Below are 17,500 nucleotides of genomic sequence, written 5' to 3' on the forward strand. Positions count from 1 at the left end.
TCTTTTCTTTCTTTTTTATTTTCTTTCCCTTCTCTTTCCCCTTCCTTCTTTCCTTCACTCCATCCCTCTACCTTTTTTCTTCTCTTCCCTTCCTCAATCCTCCCTCCCTCCCTCACTTCCTTCCCTCTATCTTTTCTTTCTTTTTTATTTTCTTTCCCTTCTCTTTCCCCTTCCTTCTTTCCTTCACTCCATCCCTCTACCTTTTTTCTTCTCTTCCCTTCCTCAATCTTCCCTCCCTCCCTTCCTTCCCTCATTTTTTCTTTCTTTTTTCTTTTCTTTTCTTTCCCTTCTTTCCCCTTCCTTCTTTCCTTCACTCCATCCCTCTACCTTTTTTCTTCTCTTTCCTTCCTCAATCCTCCCTCCCTTCCTTCCTCCCTCCCTCCCTCCCTTCCTTCTTCATATTACCGTCTGAAACAGGATATAATTACCCATGCACACCCAGCCCCACATAAATTTTTACAAACCCAATTGACCTCATACTTCACTGGAGACGAGAAAAACCCCAATTTATAATCTGCATTACTCAAGAGAGCTATCCCAAATTATACAGTTATAAACTGCACAGATATCACTTTTGAAAATCTGCGAACAAAAAAAATGTATCTGGTGATGTGCAAAGCATGTATGATTCCCTCCCCCCCCGCGAAAAACTTTGGATTAATACTCTTTATCTGTTTTAAATCTTGGCTAAGGGTGAGCGTATGCCCAGGAATGACAGGTTTGGGAATTAAAGTTCGGCTCGTTTAATTTAATTTTAATTTAAATTCAATGGAAACTGATTAAATATGAGGGCAATTACTCTTAACTCCCCATGTATTAAATCGTTTTGTCCTCCTGCAGCATTACGAGATGGCAATTCTGGGAGAGCATCTGAAGGTCGCACTTAAGCTGGAGGAGACGACGTGTAACCTGGAACCTAAGACGATGCACCCCAAATTTAAAGGGAGGAAGTCCTCTTTAGGGACTTCCTTAGGAGATATGCATGCATAGATAATTCAGAAAAAGATAGAAGAGCTCAAACAACAGGTGGAAATGTTTTTCAGATTCAGAATAAAGCTGGAAGGGACCTTGGAGGTCTTCTAGTCCAGCCCCTGCTCAAGCAGGAGACCCTGTACAATTTCAGACTCAACCCCCTACTCAAGCAGGAGACCCTATCCCATTTCAGACAAGTGGCTGTCCAGTCTCTTCTTAAAAACCTCCAGTGATGAAGCACCCACAACATCTGGAGGACAAATTGTTCCACTGATTAATTGTTCTCACTATCAGGAAATTCCTCCTTAGTTCTAGGTTGCTTCTCTCCTTGCTTAGTTTCCATCTGCTGCTTCTTGTCCTGCCTTCAGGTGCTTTGGGGAATAGGTGGACCCCCCCCTCTTCTTTGTGGCATCCCCTCAAATATTGGAAGACGGCTAGCATGTCACCCCTGGTCCTTCTTTTCTCTAGATAGCCATGCCCAAATCACTGAAATAATTTGACACCGTTCTCTCCCTTTCCTTTTTAATTGCCTGCATCCTGCCATCTCTCTCTCTCTCTCTCTCTCTCTCTCTCTCTCTCTCTCTCTCTCTCCCTCTGCAATCTGCAAGTTATCGCTGTGTTGGAATGGCTTCCCATCAACGTCGTGGCACCGAGCCCAACTGCTAATCCAGCATGGCGAAGTTCTCGACATGTAACCGATATTGCCAGCTAGAAAGGAGGGCAGGGAAGGCGCGAGATGCTCTCTCTGCACATTCTGGAGAGCGTTTCCATGCAAACATGTCCAGCCATAAATGGGAGTCGCTGTTAACTGTAGCCAAAGGATCGGACACAGAGGAAGAATGGGAGCAGGAGCAGGCCGGACGGCTGAGCGCAGCTGTGAGCTTGGATTCATTCTCAACATCTCAATCAGGAGAGCTTCTTCCAAAGCCGTTGCTTGCTAAAGTCAACCTTGGGAGAAAGTCCAAGTTGGTCTTTCAAAGACAAAGTTCTCATGCTGAGGACATATCCGTGGGCAGCTTCCCTCAGCAGAGAATGGAAGAACATATTGCTGGAAGGGACCTTGGAGGTCATCTAGTCCAATCCTTTGTTCAAGCAGGAGATTCTATACTATTTCAGACAAATGGCTGTCCAGTCTCTTCTTAAAAATTTCCAGTGTTTGGAGCATTCACCACTTCTGGAGGCAGGTTGTTCCACTGGTTAATTGTTCTGACTGTCAGGAAATTCCTCCTTAGTTCCAGGTTGCTTCTCTCCTTGATTAGTTTCCATCCATTGCTTCTTGTCCTGCCTTCGGGTGCTTTGGAGAATAGCTTGACTCCCTCTTCTTTGGGGCAGCCCCTGAGATATTGGAACACTGCTATCATGTCACCCCTGGTCCTTCTTTTCGTTAAACTAGACATTCCCAATTCCAGCAACCATTCCTTATATGTTTTAGCCTCCACTGAGATCCACTGAAGATCTCAGTGGCCCTCCAAACCTTGCTTGCTACCAGGCCTTTTTTTTTACAACTCAGAAGGGGAAAAACCCACAATTCAATACAGAGGGAGTAACCATATGTATCGCATTCAGTTAACCATCTTTAGGGTAGCTGGCGGGAAATGAGGAGAGGCACGGATGACCTTAAGACAGAAGCTTAGAAGTTCCTCCAACTGGGTTGGGACTGATTGAGCTTCTCTTTAATCCCCCCACTTCCCTCCTGGCCTTTTGTTTTCTTTCTTTCCAGCTTTTGTTCCATGATATAAGCTCAAGGTGCTTTGCAAAAAAGTTCAAAACAAAGCCAGCCTCCAACTCGGTGGCTAAAGCTTTAAAAAAGAAAAAAGCAAAAGAAAGAAAGAAGTCCTTGCATTAATTCTTGGCATCTCCAGTTATAAAGGATCCCACGGAGGAAGGTGATGGAAAGGCTGCTTTGGCGTCTTTGGGCTCGGAGGGCTCTCGGCCACGAGACACACACACGGCCCAGAGGCTGTCCCAAGCAGCAGATGCGAGAAGCAGCAGCAAGGAGTGGGAAAGGGAGACCAACCCAGCCACATGGTTTCTCTTGTACCTCTTAGCTCTTCGGCTGCAGGTTTTTTTTTTTTAATAAGGAAAGGTAGTATAGATAAGGCTCCCTTCTATGGTTTTGCTTCCAGCAGCAACGCTCTGAAGTCAGTTGGGCTTCTTTCTTTCTTTCTTTCTTTTTCTTTCTTTCTTTCTTTCTTTCTTTCTTTCTTTCTTTTTCTTTCTTTCTTTCTTTCTTTCTTCCTTCTTTCCCTTCCTCCCTCCCTCCTTCCTTCCTTCTTTCTCTTCCTCCCTCCTTCTTTCTTTCTTTCTTTCTTTTTCTTTTTCTTTCTTTCTTTCTTTCTTTCTTCCTTCTTTCCCTTCCTCCCTCCCTCCTTCCTTCCTTCTTTCTCTTTCTCTTCCTCCCTCCTTCTTTCTTTCTTTCTTTCTTTCTTTCTTTCTTTTTCTTTCTTTCTTTCTCTTTCTTTCTTTCTTTCTTTCTTTCTTCCTTCCTTCTTTCCCTTCCTCCCTCCCTCCTTCCTTCCTTCTTTCTCTTCCTCCCTCCTCCCTCCTTCTTTCTTTCTTTTTCTTTCTTTCTTTTCTTTCTTTCTCTTTTCTTTTTTTCTTTCCTTTCTTTCTTTCTTTCTTCCCATTTTTAGTAAGTCCATTCTAGTTTACGAGTATTTTACTTTAACAGAATAACAGAGTTGGAAGGGACCTTGGAGGTCTTCTAGTCCAACCCCCTGCTCAAGCAGAAGGCTCTAGACCAGGGGTGTCAAACTGCCACGGGCCGCATGTGTCACGTGGAAGCCACGCCCACCCCATTGCCGGCAATGGCAAAACCGGCCCGACACGTTGCGCGACGTCACGTGACGTCGCAAGTTTGACATGTCTGCTCTAGACCATTTGAGACAAGTGTCTCTCCAGTCTCTTTTTAAAAACTTCCAGTGTTGGAGCATTCACCACTTCTAGAGGCAGGTTGTTCCACTGGTTAATTGTTCTCACTGTCAGGAAGTTTCTCCTTAGTTCTAGGTTGCTTCTCTCCTGGATTAGTTTCCATCCGTTGCTTCTTTTTCTGCCTTCAGGCGCTTTGGAGAATAAGTGGACCCCCTTTTCTTTGTGACAGCCCCTCAAATACTGGAACGCTGAACAAAATAACAGGCTTGGAAGAGACCTTGTAGGTCTTCTAGTCCAACCCCCTGCTCAAGCAGGAGACCCTGGGCCATTTTAGACAAATGGTCTAAACCAGGGGTCTTCAAACTTGGCCCTTTTATGACTTGTGGGCTTCAGCTCCTAGAATTCCTAAGCCAGCCATGCTGGCTCAGGAATTCTGGGAGCTGAAGCCCACAAGTCATAAAAGAGCCAAGTTTGAAGATCCCTGGTCTAAACATTTGACAAATACTTCTTGGAGGCTGGATTGGAAAAATAGAGAAATCCCAGCCTGCCTCTTTAAAACAAGTGCCTTCACACACACACACACACACACACCACAAAAGTTGAGGAAACCCAAAAGGCAAAGCTCCCCCAAGCACGCAGCACAGTTTATGATATGGCTACACATTTGTTATTGTGGAACGGCGCATCTGCCGAGCGTCGCCCTGCCAAATCGTAATTCTTCATGGCAACAGTCCCTGCGCAGAGCTTAAAGCCCTAAGCCCCAGTGCCAGGAATCTCAAACGGGATAAATCCGTGACCTCGAAAATCCACCAGATGCATTCCACATCTGCCCAGTCTGGGAAAACCTGGAGCTGAGGGAAAAGCAGGGTGGGAAAGGGGATCTCGGATATGTGTGAAGGCAGAGAAAGATGACAGGGACTTCGGGGGTGTGGGGTGGAGAAGAAAACCAAAAAAAAAAATCAACTCCCATCCCCAGCTTTCTTCAAACCAAGCGAACTCCGGGACGGTCTTTAGGAACGGGCGCCGTTCAAACCATTTCTGTTTGCAGCTAGTCCTCCAGTTACGACCACAATGGAGCTCAATTCAAGGTCGCAAAAGGGGATCACGTGATCCCAGGGACGCTGCAACGGCCTTGAGCGTGAACCAGTGACCAAGCGGCTGAATTTCGATCACCCGAGCGCGGGGATGCTACAAAAATCATTGAGTGTGAAAAACGGGTCATCTCAGTGCCGTCGTAACGTGGAACGGTCACTAAACGAACAGTCGTGAGTTGAAGACTGCCTGGACTGTGATTTAGGGTCAGGGGTCTCCCAACCTGGCGACTTTTTATGACTTGTGGGCTTCAACCCCCAGAAATCCCCCGCCAGCCTGGGTCTCCAGTCATCATTGCAGAGGCTTCTTGAATGAGAAGCTAGATCAGGGTTAGTCAACCTTGGCTCTTTTATGACTCGTGGACTTCAATTCCCAGAATTCCTGAGCCAGCTTAGCTGGCTCAGGAATTCTGGGAGTTGAAGTCCAAGAGTCATAAAAGAGCCAAGGTTGACTACCCCTGAGCTAGATGTTTTCAAAGGAAAAAAAACACACACACCAGAAAGTCCAGCTGCATTTTGAAAAAGCACCTTTTTGGGGTGACATAACAGGCAGACTCCGTGCCTGATCTGTTCAGATGGACCCAGAGCGCAATTTCGGACAAACGCAACGCTTTGTCCATATTAACCTGAGAAAAAAAAAATATTGGAGGGAGGCTGGGGTCAACATTGCAGCTGTCTGTTTTTGCACCCCTTCGTTGCAAAAGGACTTCGGCCTCTTTTGCGCTGGTGCCACCAAAGGGCCGAACTACGACGGTACAAGCGGGCCCAACAGAACGCAACGGGCTGAAGAGGCTCCAGGGAAGACTATTTTAGCACAGAGGCCATTCACAGCTGGATCCTCTTGGCAGCTTCGTTCTTTGCTCTGCCCTGCCCGACTTCTTAACGTCTCTTCCCTGTATGACAGGTCCGATACGACTCTCAGGAAGCAAGCAGGCTGGTGAATATACTATTTTATGGGAAACAAGTAGACTCCCTGGTGTTTCAGCCCAGAACACTAAATTCTCTTGGCATGTTATGGTTGTAAATCATCCTGAAACGAGCCTTTAAGCTGTAGCCCCAAACCGAGAGGAGAACCAGAAATAACACAAAAAGAAAAAACTGGACTACGGATTGTCAACCAGCATCTTTCCTTCCTTGGAAACTTAAAATGAGACTATCAATCATTCATCTCCTCTTCAGGCAGCCCTGGGAATTTTACATGACACAGGAGTGAGGTTAAGTGTCCCTCCTGGAGATTTCTCCATGGCTGAAGAAATTACAAGTCCCAGGATTCTTTGCGGGACGAAGCTGTTCAGCCGGAGGCACAAAACCCATCTTGCTTTGTAGAGTCTACGCATTACGGAACGCATAATATAATAAAAAGCAAAAACCTTGAGTCAAGAGCAGGGGTCTTCAAACTTGGCCCTTTTACGACTTGTGGACTTCAACTCTCAGAATTCCTTAGCCAGGCACGCTGGCTGAGGAATTCTGGGAGCTGAAGTCCACAAGTCGTAAAAGGGCCAAGTTTGAAGATCCCTGGTCAAGAAGAAGAGAGGTAGAAGACAGAGGGGAACACAGGTGAGCGAAGGAGAGAGAGAGAGATTGAGAGGAGAGAGACAGAGAGAGACAGAGAGAGAGACAAAGAGAGAGAGAGAGAGAGAGAGAGACAGAGACAGAGACAGACAGACAGACAGACAGACAGAGAGGGTGAGAGATGATAGATGGATGGATGGATAGATAGATAGAGAGATAGAGAGATAAAAAATAGATATATAGATTGATAGATGAGATTATTTAACAATAGATGATAGTAGATGGATATATATTATTTAATAGATAATAGCTAGCAAGAGGATAGATAGGTAGAGAGACAGAGAGAGACAGACAGAGAGACAGAGAGAGAGACAGAGACAGAGACAGAGAGAGAGAGAGAGAGAGAGAGAGAGAGAGAGAGAGAGAGAGAGAGAGAGAGATGATGGATGGATGGATGGATAGGTAGAGAGAGAGACAGAGAGAGACAGAGACAGATGATGGATGGACAGACAGGCAGGTAGGCAGGCAGGTAGACAGAGAAGTTAGAGAGGGAGAGGGAGGGAGGAGCAGACAGAAAGGGGGGGACTGTCAGTACCAATGGTGACTGAGAGAGAGGTCTCCATGGGTGTCTTGTCCTTCTAAGGTTTGCAATCATAACTGGTAACCAACAGTAGTAAAAGCATTCTGGCTACGGCTACATTGAGGAGAAGGCCATGTCGTTTGAGGGCATAGAGATTGGGAAAGAGATTGGCATGAGAGCCACAGGCTTTACCTCTGTGATGATGAAAAAATCGTCCCCCGGCTCCCCCTGGACCACAATTTTCTCTCCATCCTCAAACTGGACCGGCTCTAGTGCATCGGCCACCGTCAGGCGCTCCCATTTGTCCAGAGATCCTAAGGGATGAAAGAGCAACTGGTTGATACTCCCTACCGCCGTTCCACCATACTACAATCCTAGAACAAACCATAACCAGATGGTTTCCCCCCCCCTCCTTTTAAGACTTAAAGCTCCACTGGGACCCTTGTGCTTATGGTGGACCTCTCCCACCACCACCCTATCCCCAGGTTTTATTGTCTGGTTTTGCCCGGGCTGAATCCCAGCGAAGGAAACCGTCCAGCTCCTTGGAGGGAAAAAAATTACGCACCCAAAATGGACACCTTGCTCAAAAATTCTTCATACATTTTCCGTTTTCTCAACGTGCTGCCCTGTGGAGAAAGAGAAGGGGAGAAAAAAGAGGAGGGTGGGGGGGGAGAGAAGAATTAACGCTGCCCACATCGCTGTCAACCTCAGAGGAGACCTCAAGGGGTTAAGGCGCAAAGCGAGAAAAATATGCCGAGGAAACAATCATCCCCATCTCTTCGGCCCACTGAGTTCCCACCAAACGTGAACTTCGCCCTTCGTAAATTGGATCGGGTCCCTTTTAAGTTGGTGGAATTTAACGTTGGCGGACGGGACACAATGTCCGGGCGGTGGGGAGACCCACACCCTTCCTTTCCCTTCCCTGAAGCTTCAAAACAGAGAAAAACTCAACTATGTATGATCCACATCCTGATGAGCTAATTAGTGTGAAGAATCGATTCGAGCCCCGCGATTGCACATCTAAAAGGACCTGGAGTTAAGCAGATAATCGGACGCTTCCCAGCTTTCTCCTCGCCAGTTGAGGAAGACAAAAAGAAGCCGTTCTTTTCCCCCCAATCCCAATTTGGATGGTTTAAGCCTTAAACAAACAGGAATGTTTGCTTGTAAAGGGAGGGAAAAGGGCCCGTATTCTCCTCCTCGGAGGGGCTAGTGCAATTCCAGCAGGGGAGGAAGAATAAGACTGACCAGAGGAGAGAAAGCAAAGGCATCATTTGACACATGCCTTAGTTTTGCTCACCACATTCCAGCAAAGAGGTTGAATGCAGAGTGCAGAGAGAAGAGCAACTAGGATGATTAAAGGCCTGGAGATTAAAACATATGAAGGACGGTGGCAGGATTTGGCTAGTCTAGAGGAAAGAAGGACTAGGGGACCCATGATAGGAATATTCCAGTATTTGAGGGGCTGCCACAAAGAAGGGGGGGGGTGTCAATCTATTATCCAAAGCACCAGAAGGCAAGACAAGAAACCATGGATGGAAACTAACCAAGGGGAGAAGCAACCTGGAATTAAGGAGGAACTTCCTAACAGTGAGAACAATTAACCAGTGGAACAGCAGTTGCCTTCAGAAATTGTGGGTGCTCCATCACTGGAGGTTTTTAAGAAGAGACTGGACAGCCATTTTTCTGGAATGGTATAGGGTCCCCTGCTTGAGCAGTGGGCTGGATTAGAAGACCTCCAAGATCCCTACCAGATTCTATTCTATTCTATTCTATTCTATTCTATTCTATTCTATTCTATTCTATTCTATTCTATTCTATTAACTCTACTCTACTCTACTCTACTCTACTCTACTCTACTCTACTCTATTTTTTCTGGCCTCGTCCAGATTTGCTGGGACAGTTGCCCCCCAGGATTCCCTACTGGATATTCTGGAAGCTGGGGGGGAGGGGGGCAGACTGTAACCCTCCCTTTTCTAAAGTCCTTCTTGAAGACCATTGCTGGTCCAATCCAGGTGGTTTTCCCCAAAATGCAAGGCAAACTTTGACACTGTGTGTGTGTGTGGGGGGGGGGCAATTTCCAGAGCCTTGGAAAGACCAGATAGCCCAGCCCAAGAACAAGAAGGGAAAACTGGACAGCCTCCCACACCAATCCGGGCTGGGAAGTAACAAGTAGCCAGGCAGAGACTGACAGCTGGAGAAAGAAAGGCAGGTGTCTGCCCCCACGCCAACGGGCTGCAACGGGGTGGAGCAACCCATCCGGAGGTGGCATCCTGCCTTCCAGCCAAGTGTGGGTTGTAGAAAAATTTTAAGAAGCAATAATCAGGGAGCACGGGGACTCTCCAACCCACAGAGGTAATTAAAACCAGACTTAGGTTAGGAGTCAGCGAGGTGGGAGGGGCACAGGGCGAAAAGGACCAGGCTATCAAATGAAACGCCCCGCTCTCTGGGCTTCTCAGAATTGCAAGGCTGCCTCGCTCTTCCCATTGCTCTCCGTTGCTGTTTAGCGAGACAGAATCAGCAGATCGGTGCAGCCAATGGCCGAGTGACCTCTAAGAAACTCCAAGTTCTCTTCTCTTTTTTCTTCTCTTCTCTTTTTTTCTTTTTAACCAGCCGTTAAAAACGAGAATAAAAGTGATCCCTTGGGTTGGAGCGATGATGCAGTACGAAAGGGGGGGGAAAAGTCATGCCAAGGGTAAATAATAGCCTGATGGAGCGGAGGGATTGATCCCTTTCCAAAAGCTGTTATATATTACCGTCTCTGATCCCAAGACAACTCCATTAAATCACAGGCTAAGGTTTGCTCGGGGCCATCCCGTTCCAGATTGTGCATGTGTCTCGGATGGAAACTGTACACGGAAAGGAACACGTTTCGTCCCCTCCGGGTCACCGACAGCACCTGAAATCAATCCTAAAGGGCCTGCAGGTGATGGATCATAGTCTTGGAGATGCGGAGTTAAATGTTCTGGATGGTCAAGAGGAGGAGTCTTCAAGCTTGGCCCTTTTAGGACTTGTGGACTTCAACTCCCAGCATTTCCTCAGCCAGCATGCCTGGCTGGGGAATTCTGGGAGTTGAAGTCCACAAGCAAGGGTCTTCAAACTTGGCCCTTTTAGGACTTGTGGAGTTCAACTCCCAGAATTCCTTAGCCAGCATGCCTGGCTGGGGAATTCTGGGAGTTGAAGTCCACAAGCAAGGGTCTTCAAACTTGGCCCTTTTATGACTTGTGGACTTCAACTCCCAGCATTTCCTCAGCCAGCATGCCTGGCTGGGGAATTCTGGGAGTTGAAGTCCACAAGCAAGGGTCTTCAAACTTGGCCCTTTTATGATTTGTGGACTTCAACTCCCAGCATTTCCTCAGCCAGCATGCCTGGCTGGGGAATTCTGGGAGTTGAAGTCCACAAGCAAGGGTCTTCAAACTTGGCCCTTTTAGGACTTGGGGACTTCAACTCTCAGAATTCCTCAGCCAGAGTGCCTGGCTGGGGAATTCTGGAAGTTGAAGTCCACAAGCAAGGGTCTTCAAACTTGGCCCTTTTATGACTTATGGACTTCAACTCCCAGAATTCTGGGAGTTGAAGTCCACCAGTCATAAAAGGGCCAAGTTTGAAGACTCCTGGTCAAGAGAATGTGTCAAGCATTGAGATCACAGTAGCAGAGATCCACTGTACCCTCTTTTAGTTGGTGTTCCCTTTAAGCCTGGAGAACACCAAGCGAAAAGAGGCGGCATGTGAAAACCTACAAAACAGCTGGATCTCTCCCTGGGATGTCGCAATGACCCACCCAGGGGGAAAAGGAATCGAAAGGTTACGTGCAGATAAAGACCTGTGCACTTTCCAGTGTTGCAAAGCGCCACCTCGGAGGAATCCGATCCCAAATTCTGCACAGTGTTAGCAAGCATTCAAGCCACAGGGGGAGACTTCAGATGTATAAAATGACAAGTGCAAGAACAAAGCAGGGGGGAAAGCCATGCAAATATTCCGTAGGAAAAAAAGAAGGAGAAGGAGAAGGAGGAGGAGGAGGAGGAGGAGGAGGAAGAAGAAAGCAATGCCAAGCCAGCTTGGAAAATAGAAGATTTACAGGCAGCCAGCGAGTCCAGAATCTGCAACCTGATATGCAACCGAAAAAAATAAGAGCGAATGCCATTTCAATTAGTCCTTGCAAACGCATCACTTGAGCAACGGGCCAGGAAAGTGACAAGCTCAGTTGTCTGGTCTGACAAAGTACCACACCTGCAGCCTTGCGCCCCTCCGCCTGGCCATCTCATCGCCAGGACGGTCCCAACCCACCCACCCACCCACCCAAAAGTTCACCTAGGACTAAAACCCTCAACCGTGATTTATGGACTGCGTCCGCAGTGTTGGAAGCTTGGGGATTATTATTGCTTTTCTAAGGCCTTCCGCTCCAGGCTGGATGGAGTTTTGCTAGACATGGACTGAGAGAGAAGCCAATGGGGAGGGGGGGAAAGAAAAAAAAATTCAGGAAGATAGATCTAGCGGGCAACCATCCCAACGAGAGAGGAGGCTTGCCCACGTGCCTTCGGGGGGGAAAGGACTGAGTAATGCGCCAGATTGGAGGGGAAGGTAGATAGCTGATCAATGCCTCAGCGCGGGGAGCTTAGTAAACTGTGTTAATGTGGAGAATTAATAAATAAACAAAGACAGGGGAGAGGATACCAACTCAACTTGGCCACAGAAGGCAACAAAGAGACTTTATGGTCCAAAGACCGCAAGCCAGGCCAAAGGGAGTGATGAGTATCTGAATGTTATGCGGTGTTGCTGGCACCAGGAATCTCTCTCGGTGGCCAATCCAACATTAAGCACCTGTTCATTATCTCCTGCCCCGTCCTTTTCATTTGCCCTGGGGGGGGGACAATTAGAAGTAGCCGTGGGAGGTAGAGCAAGACTGCCAGCTTCCTTCAGCTCTGAAAGACTGATAAGGGCAGTGGGAACGGCTTCTTTCTCTACCCCCCACCCCCCACCCCCCGTTGCCCTTGAAAACCTCGCCCAGATGTCTTCTTTGGGAGGGGGTTTGATTCCCTCCTTGCCTTGTCCGTGGTGAGTTCGGGATTGACATAAGAGTTATGTACAGGGGGGGACACCTGGGGATGGGAACAGCTGCAGGTTTTAAGAAACCGTTGTGGGTTTTCTATGGGTTGGGTCTTGGGGGGGGTCTCCAAATGATATTCGGGAGAACTGAGAGCCTCAACGGTTGGCTGGACTAGAAATATTAATTTCCAAAAAAAAAAATGCATTAGTGGTCTTTTTAATGTGGATAATCATTTTGATCAATATGCACATTGCTCAAGTTTTTAGCTCTATGGTCCTGTGTTCGGGAAGGAAGAAAGTGAAGGAGGGAGGGAGGGAGGAAAGTAAGGAAAAGAGGGAGGGAGAGAGGAAGGAAGGAGGGAGTGAAGGAAGGAAGGAAGGAAGGAAGGAAGGAGGGAGGGAGGGAAGGAAGGAAGGAAGGAAGGAAGGAAGGAAGGAAGGAAGGAAGGAAGGAAGGAAGGAAGGAAGGAAGGAAGGAAGGAAGGAAGGAAAGAAGGAAGGAAGGAAGGAAGGAAGGAAAGAAAGAAAAAAAGAGAGAGGGAAGGAGGGAGGGAGAGAAGAAGGAGGGAGGGAGGGAAAAAGAAGGAAGGAAAAGGGAGGGAGGAAGGGAAGGAAGAAAGGAAAGAAGGAAGGAAAGAAGGAGGAAAGGAAGGAAGGAAAAGAGGGAGGGAAGGAAGGAGGGAAGGAAGGAAGAAAGAAAGGAAAGGAAGGAAAAGAGGAAGTGAGTGAGGAAGGAAGGAAGGAAGGAAGGAAGGAGAAAGCAGCAACTGTGGAAAGCAATGCTGTGTCTTATCAGGCTGAGTTAATCCTCTGCAGCCTCCAGGCTTCCATCGCTTCCCACAGCTTACTCCACACTCCCACCCATTCGGTCCCGTGTGATTATTATTATTTTTTTTTGCAGCCCCTTTCTGACTCTCTTCCTTCCAAGTTTCATTTCCATTCATCCAGCTTATCTCCCGGGCCCTGCACCTGCCTCTCGTCTACTGGACACTTCCCAAAATGCCCTTGAATTCGGAAGCCGAACCAGCGCTGAACAACGTTGCCGGGCTTCGGTTCCCAAGGAAAACCTCCAGACCAGATCGTGGGTTCCTTTCATCTTGATACAAGGTGAAACCGTGCAACAAATGTAACTCCTTAGATCAACACAAAGGACACACAAGCACAGGGAGAAGAAACAAAGGCCCCGTCACTAGCCATTGCGGACACGGGAGGTGCTTTAAACCAGCCTCCAGTATGACCCCAACCTACAGTCCTCGACTTACAACTGAGCGCAAATTTTCCGTCGCTAAGCAAGACAGTCGTTAAGTGAGGTTTCCCCCCTTTTACGACCGTCCTTGCCACCGTTATTCAGGGAAGCACTGCAGCTGTTAAAGTTAGCAACAGTGGCTCTGGCTTCCCCATGGACTTGGCTTGTGAGAAGGCCAGAGAAAGGGATCCTGTAAACCCAGGACGTGTTGCAACCGTCATAAATGTGAGTCAGTTGCCAAGAGTCTGAATTTTGACCCCCGTGGCCGTTAGGATGCTGCCAGGGTGGTCAGTGTGAAAAAACATCAAAAGTGACTCCTTTCAGGGCCTTTCTTGTCTCTGTGAACAGTCGCTAAAGCAGTGGTTCTCAACCTGTGGGTCGGGACCCCATTTGGGGTCGATCGACCATTTCACGGGGGTCGCCAAGCAAGGCTGTCCGCCATTTTTCTCCCCTTTTCCGGCGGGTGCCTTACCTCCCTTGGGCTGGGCCAGCTGGTGGTCGGCCTGCTCCGTCTCTGCCGCTTGCCAGCTACGCCTCGGCTGGCGCAGGGGGCGGAACCACGCATGCGTGGCACTCCCGGGCAGGGAAAGTCCTCGACTTACGACCGGTTGGGTAGTCCTTGACTTACGACCGGTTTAGTCCTCGACTTATGACCGGTTTAGTCCTCGACTTACGACCAGTTGTGGTCGCGGCATTAAAAAGGTTGAGAACCACTGTGCTAAAGGAACTATTTTAAGCCGAGGAGTCGCAAATCCCCAGCCAAGAGGCACAATGGATTTGAAAGTTGAGGAAAAGATGCCTCAAATATTTCCATAATTTTCTTCTGTTAAAGGACAAAGCTGGACGGTTTTGTGCAGCCAGAGATTTTTTTTTTCTTCTTCTTCAATTCTTCCCTCCCTCCCCCCACCCCCCCATTCCCCAAGCAGCCTTTGAAGAGCTAGCTGGAAAACAGGTTCTTGGAACCAAACGGGAACTTCTTTCCAAGGGAAGCTGGAGAAAACTGCTTAAGGCAGGAGCCATCGGAGAGCAGGGAAGGGCAGAAGAATGTCAGGAATGAAAAAGAGGACACTGAAAGGATGGAAATAAAGGGAAGAGAGTGGGAAAACGAAGAGGGAAGACTGTTGACAACGCCTGCTTTGTGCCAACTTCAGTTTGAAAACCAAGCTGGGGAGAAGAGACTTAGAAGGCACCTTGGTGGTCAGTAGAATGGAATAGAATAACAGAGTTGGAAGGGACCTGGGAGCTCTTCTAGTCCAACCCCCTGCTCAGGCAGGAAACCCTACTACACCATTTCAGACAAATGGCTGTCCAGTCTCTTCTTAAAAACTCCCAGTGTTGGAGCATTCACAACTTCTGGAGGCAACTTGTTCCAGAAGTTGTGCATGCTCCAACACTGGAAGTTTTTAAAAAGAGTTTGACCAACTGAGTAGACCACAAGGATTATCTCCCAGTCTAATGATGAGATATAGGTAGTCCTCGACTTAGGACCACAGCCAAGCCCCAAACCTCTGTTGCTAAGTCAGACTTTTGTTCAGTGAGTTTTGCCCCCTTCCTTGCCACAGATGTTAAGTGAATTACTGCATGTGCTGAGTTACTAACATGGTGGGGAAGTGAATCTGGTTTCCCCCATTGACTTTGCTTGTCAGAAAGTCACAAAAAGGGATCAAGTGACTCCCGGGGATGCTGCCACCATCACAAAGAGAGAAGCAACCTAGAACTAAGGAGAAACTTCCTGACAGTTAGAACAATTAACCAGTGGAACAACCTGCCTCCAGAAGCAGTGAATGCTCCAACACTGGAAGTTTTTAAGAAGAGACTGGACAGCCATTTGTCTGAAATGGTATAGGGTTTCCTGCCTGAGCAGGGGGTTGGACTCGATGACCTCCAAGGTCCCTTCCNAGAAGGAGGGAGGGAGGGAAAAAGAAGGAAGGAAAAGGGAGGGAGGAAGGGAAGGAAGAAAGGAAAGAAGGAAGGAAAGAAGGAGGAAAGGAAGGAAGGAAAAGAGGGAGGGAAGGAAGGAGGGAAGGAAGGAAGAAAGAAAGGAAAGGAAGGAAAAGAGGAAGTGAGTGAGGAAGGAAGGAAGGAAGGAAGGAAGGAAGGAAGGAAGGAAGGAAGGAAGGAAGGAAGGAAGGAAGGAGAAAGCAGCAACTGTGGAAAGCAATGTTGTGTCTTATCAGGCTGAGTTAATCCTCTGCAGCCTCCAGGCTTCCATCGCTTCCCACAGCTTACTCCACACTCCCACCCATTCGGTCCCGTGTGATTATTATTATTTTTTTGCAGCCCCTTTCTGGCTCTCTTCCTTCCAAGTTTCATTTCCATTCATCCAGCTTATCTCCCGGGCCCTGCACCTGCCTCTCGTCTACTGGACACTTCCCAAAATGCCCTTGAATTCGGAAGCCGAACCAGCGCTGAACAACGTTGCCGGGCTTCGGTTCCCCCAAGGAAAACCTCCAGACCAGATCGTGGGTTCCTTTCATCTTGATGCAAGGTGAAACCGTGCAACAAATGTAACTCCTTAGAGATCAACACAAAGGACACACAAGCACAGGGAGAAGAAACAAAGGCCCCCGTCACTAGCCATTGCGGACACGGGAGGTGCTTTAAACCAGCCTCCAGTATGACCCCAACCTCGACTTACAACTGAGCACAAATTTTCTGTCGCTAAGCAAGACAGTCGTTAAGTGAGGTTTTCCCCCCTTTTACGACCGTCCTTGCCACGGTTATTCAGGGAAGCACTGCAGCTGTTAAAGTTAGCAACAGTGGCTCTGGCTTCCCCCATGGAGTTGGCTTGTGAGAAGGCCAGAGAAAGGGATCCTGTAAACCCAGGATGTGTTGCAACCGTCATAAATGTGAGTCGGTTGCCAAGAGTCTGAATTTTGACACACACACCCCTGTGGCCGTCAGGAAGCTGCCAGGGTGGTCAGTGTGAAAAAACATCAAAAGTGACTCCTTTCAGGACCTTTCTTGTCTCTGTGAACAGTCGCTAAAGCAGTGGTTCTCAACCTGTGGGTCGGGACCCCATTTGGGGTCGATCGACCATTTCATGGGGGTGGCCAAGCAAGGCTGTCCGCCATTTTTTTTGTCCGCCATTTTTCTCCCCTTTTCCGGCGGGTGCCTTACCTCCCTTGGGCTGGGCCAGCTGGTGGTCGGCCTGCTCCGTCTCTGCCGCTTGCCAGCTACGCCTCGGCCGGCGCAGGGGGCAGAACCACACAAGCGCGGCGCTCCATGGCAGGGAAAGTCCTCGACTTACGACCGGTTGGGTAGTCCTTGACTTACGACCGGTTTAGTCCTCGACTTATGACCGGTTTAGTCCTCGACTTACGACCGGTTGTGGTCGCGGCATTAAAAAGGTTGAGAACCAGTGTGCTAAAGGAACTATTTTAAGCCGAGGAGTCACAAATCCCCAGCCAAGAGGCACAATGGATTTGAAAGTTGAGGAAAAGATGCTTCAAATATTTCCATAATTTTCTTCTGTTAAAGGACAAAGCTGGACGGTTTTGTGCAGCCAGAGATTTTTTTTTTCTTCTTCTTCAATTCTTCCCTCCCTCCCCCCACCCCCCCATTCCCCAAGCAGCCTTTGAAGAGCTAGCTGGAAAACAGGTTCTTGGAACCAAACGGGAACTTCTTTCCAAGGGAAGCTGGAGAAAACTGCTTAAGGCAGGGGCCATCGGAGAGCAGGGAAGGGCAGAAGAATGTCAGGAATGAAAAAGAGGACACTGAAAGGATGGAATAAAGGGAAGAGAGTGGGAAAACGAAGAGAGAAGGCTGTTGACACACCTGCTTTGTGCCGACTTCAGTTTGAAAACCAAGCTGGGGAGAAGACACTTAGAAGGTACCTAGTACCCAGTAGAATGGAATAGAATAACAGAGTTGGAAGGGACCTGGGAGGTCTTCTAGTCCAACCCCCTGCTCAGGCAGGAAACCCTACACCAGTGATGGCGAACCTTTTAGAGACCGAGTGCCCAAACTGCAACCCAAAACCCACTTAGGTATTGTCGGGTGCCGGGTGGGCGTGGCCCATTGGGTGGGCATGGCTGCGGTGGTAACGGCAGACTGGGTGGGACTAAAAAGTTTAATCAATCAATTACAACTTTGCGAGATCTTGAAATTGATTGATTGATTGATTGAACCTTTTTTTTTTTTTACACACAGCGGCGGAGGCCTAAAGCGAAAAGGTTTTATAAAACC

The 17,500-nt window shown here is 48.2% G+C and overlaps 1 protein-coding gene across 1 annotated transcript in view; it reads right to left on the reverse strand.

Annotated features, from left to right (window-relative positions):
- PRKAR1B (protein kinase cAMP-dependent type I regulatory subunit beta) overlaps window positions 1-17,500 on the reverse strand; it is a 61,767-nt gene that overhangs the window by 9,582 nt on the left and 34,685 nt on the right. The window contains exons 7-8 of the mRNA XM_015820921.1: window positions 7,592-7,652; window positions 7,219-7,340 (exon numbers count right to left, since the gene is read on the reverse strand). Coding sequence (XP_015676407.1) covers window positions 7,219-7,340; window positions 7,592-7,652 — 183 coding nt within the window. The remainder of the gene's footprint in view (window positions 1-7,218; window positions 7,341-7,591; window positions 7,653-17,500) is intronic.

This window comes from Protobothrops mucrosquamatus, unplaced genomic scaffold (assembly GCF_001527695.2).
Source record: "Protobothrops mucrosquamatus isolate PMUCROS unplaced genomic scaffold, P.Mucros_1.0 scaffold1217, whole genome shotgun sequence".
NCBI classification, from domain to species: domain Eukaryota; kingdom Metazoa; phylum Chordata; class Lepidosauria; order Squamata; family Viperidae; genus Protobothrops; species Protobothrops mucrosquamatus.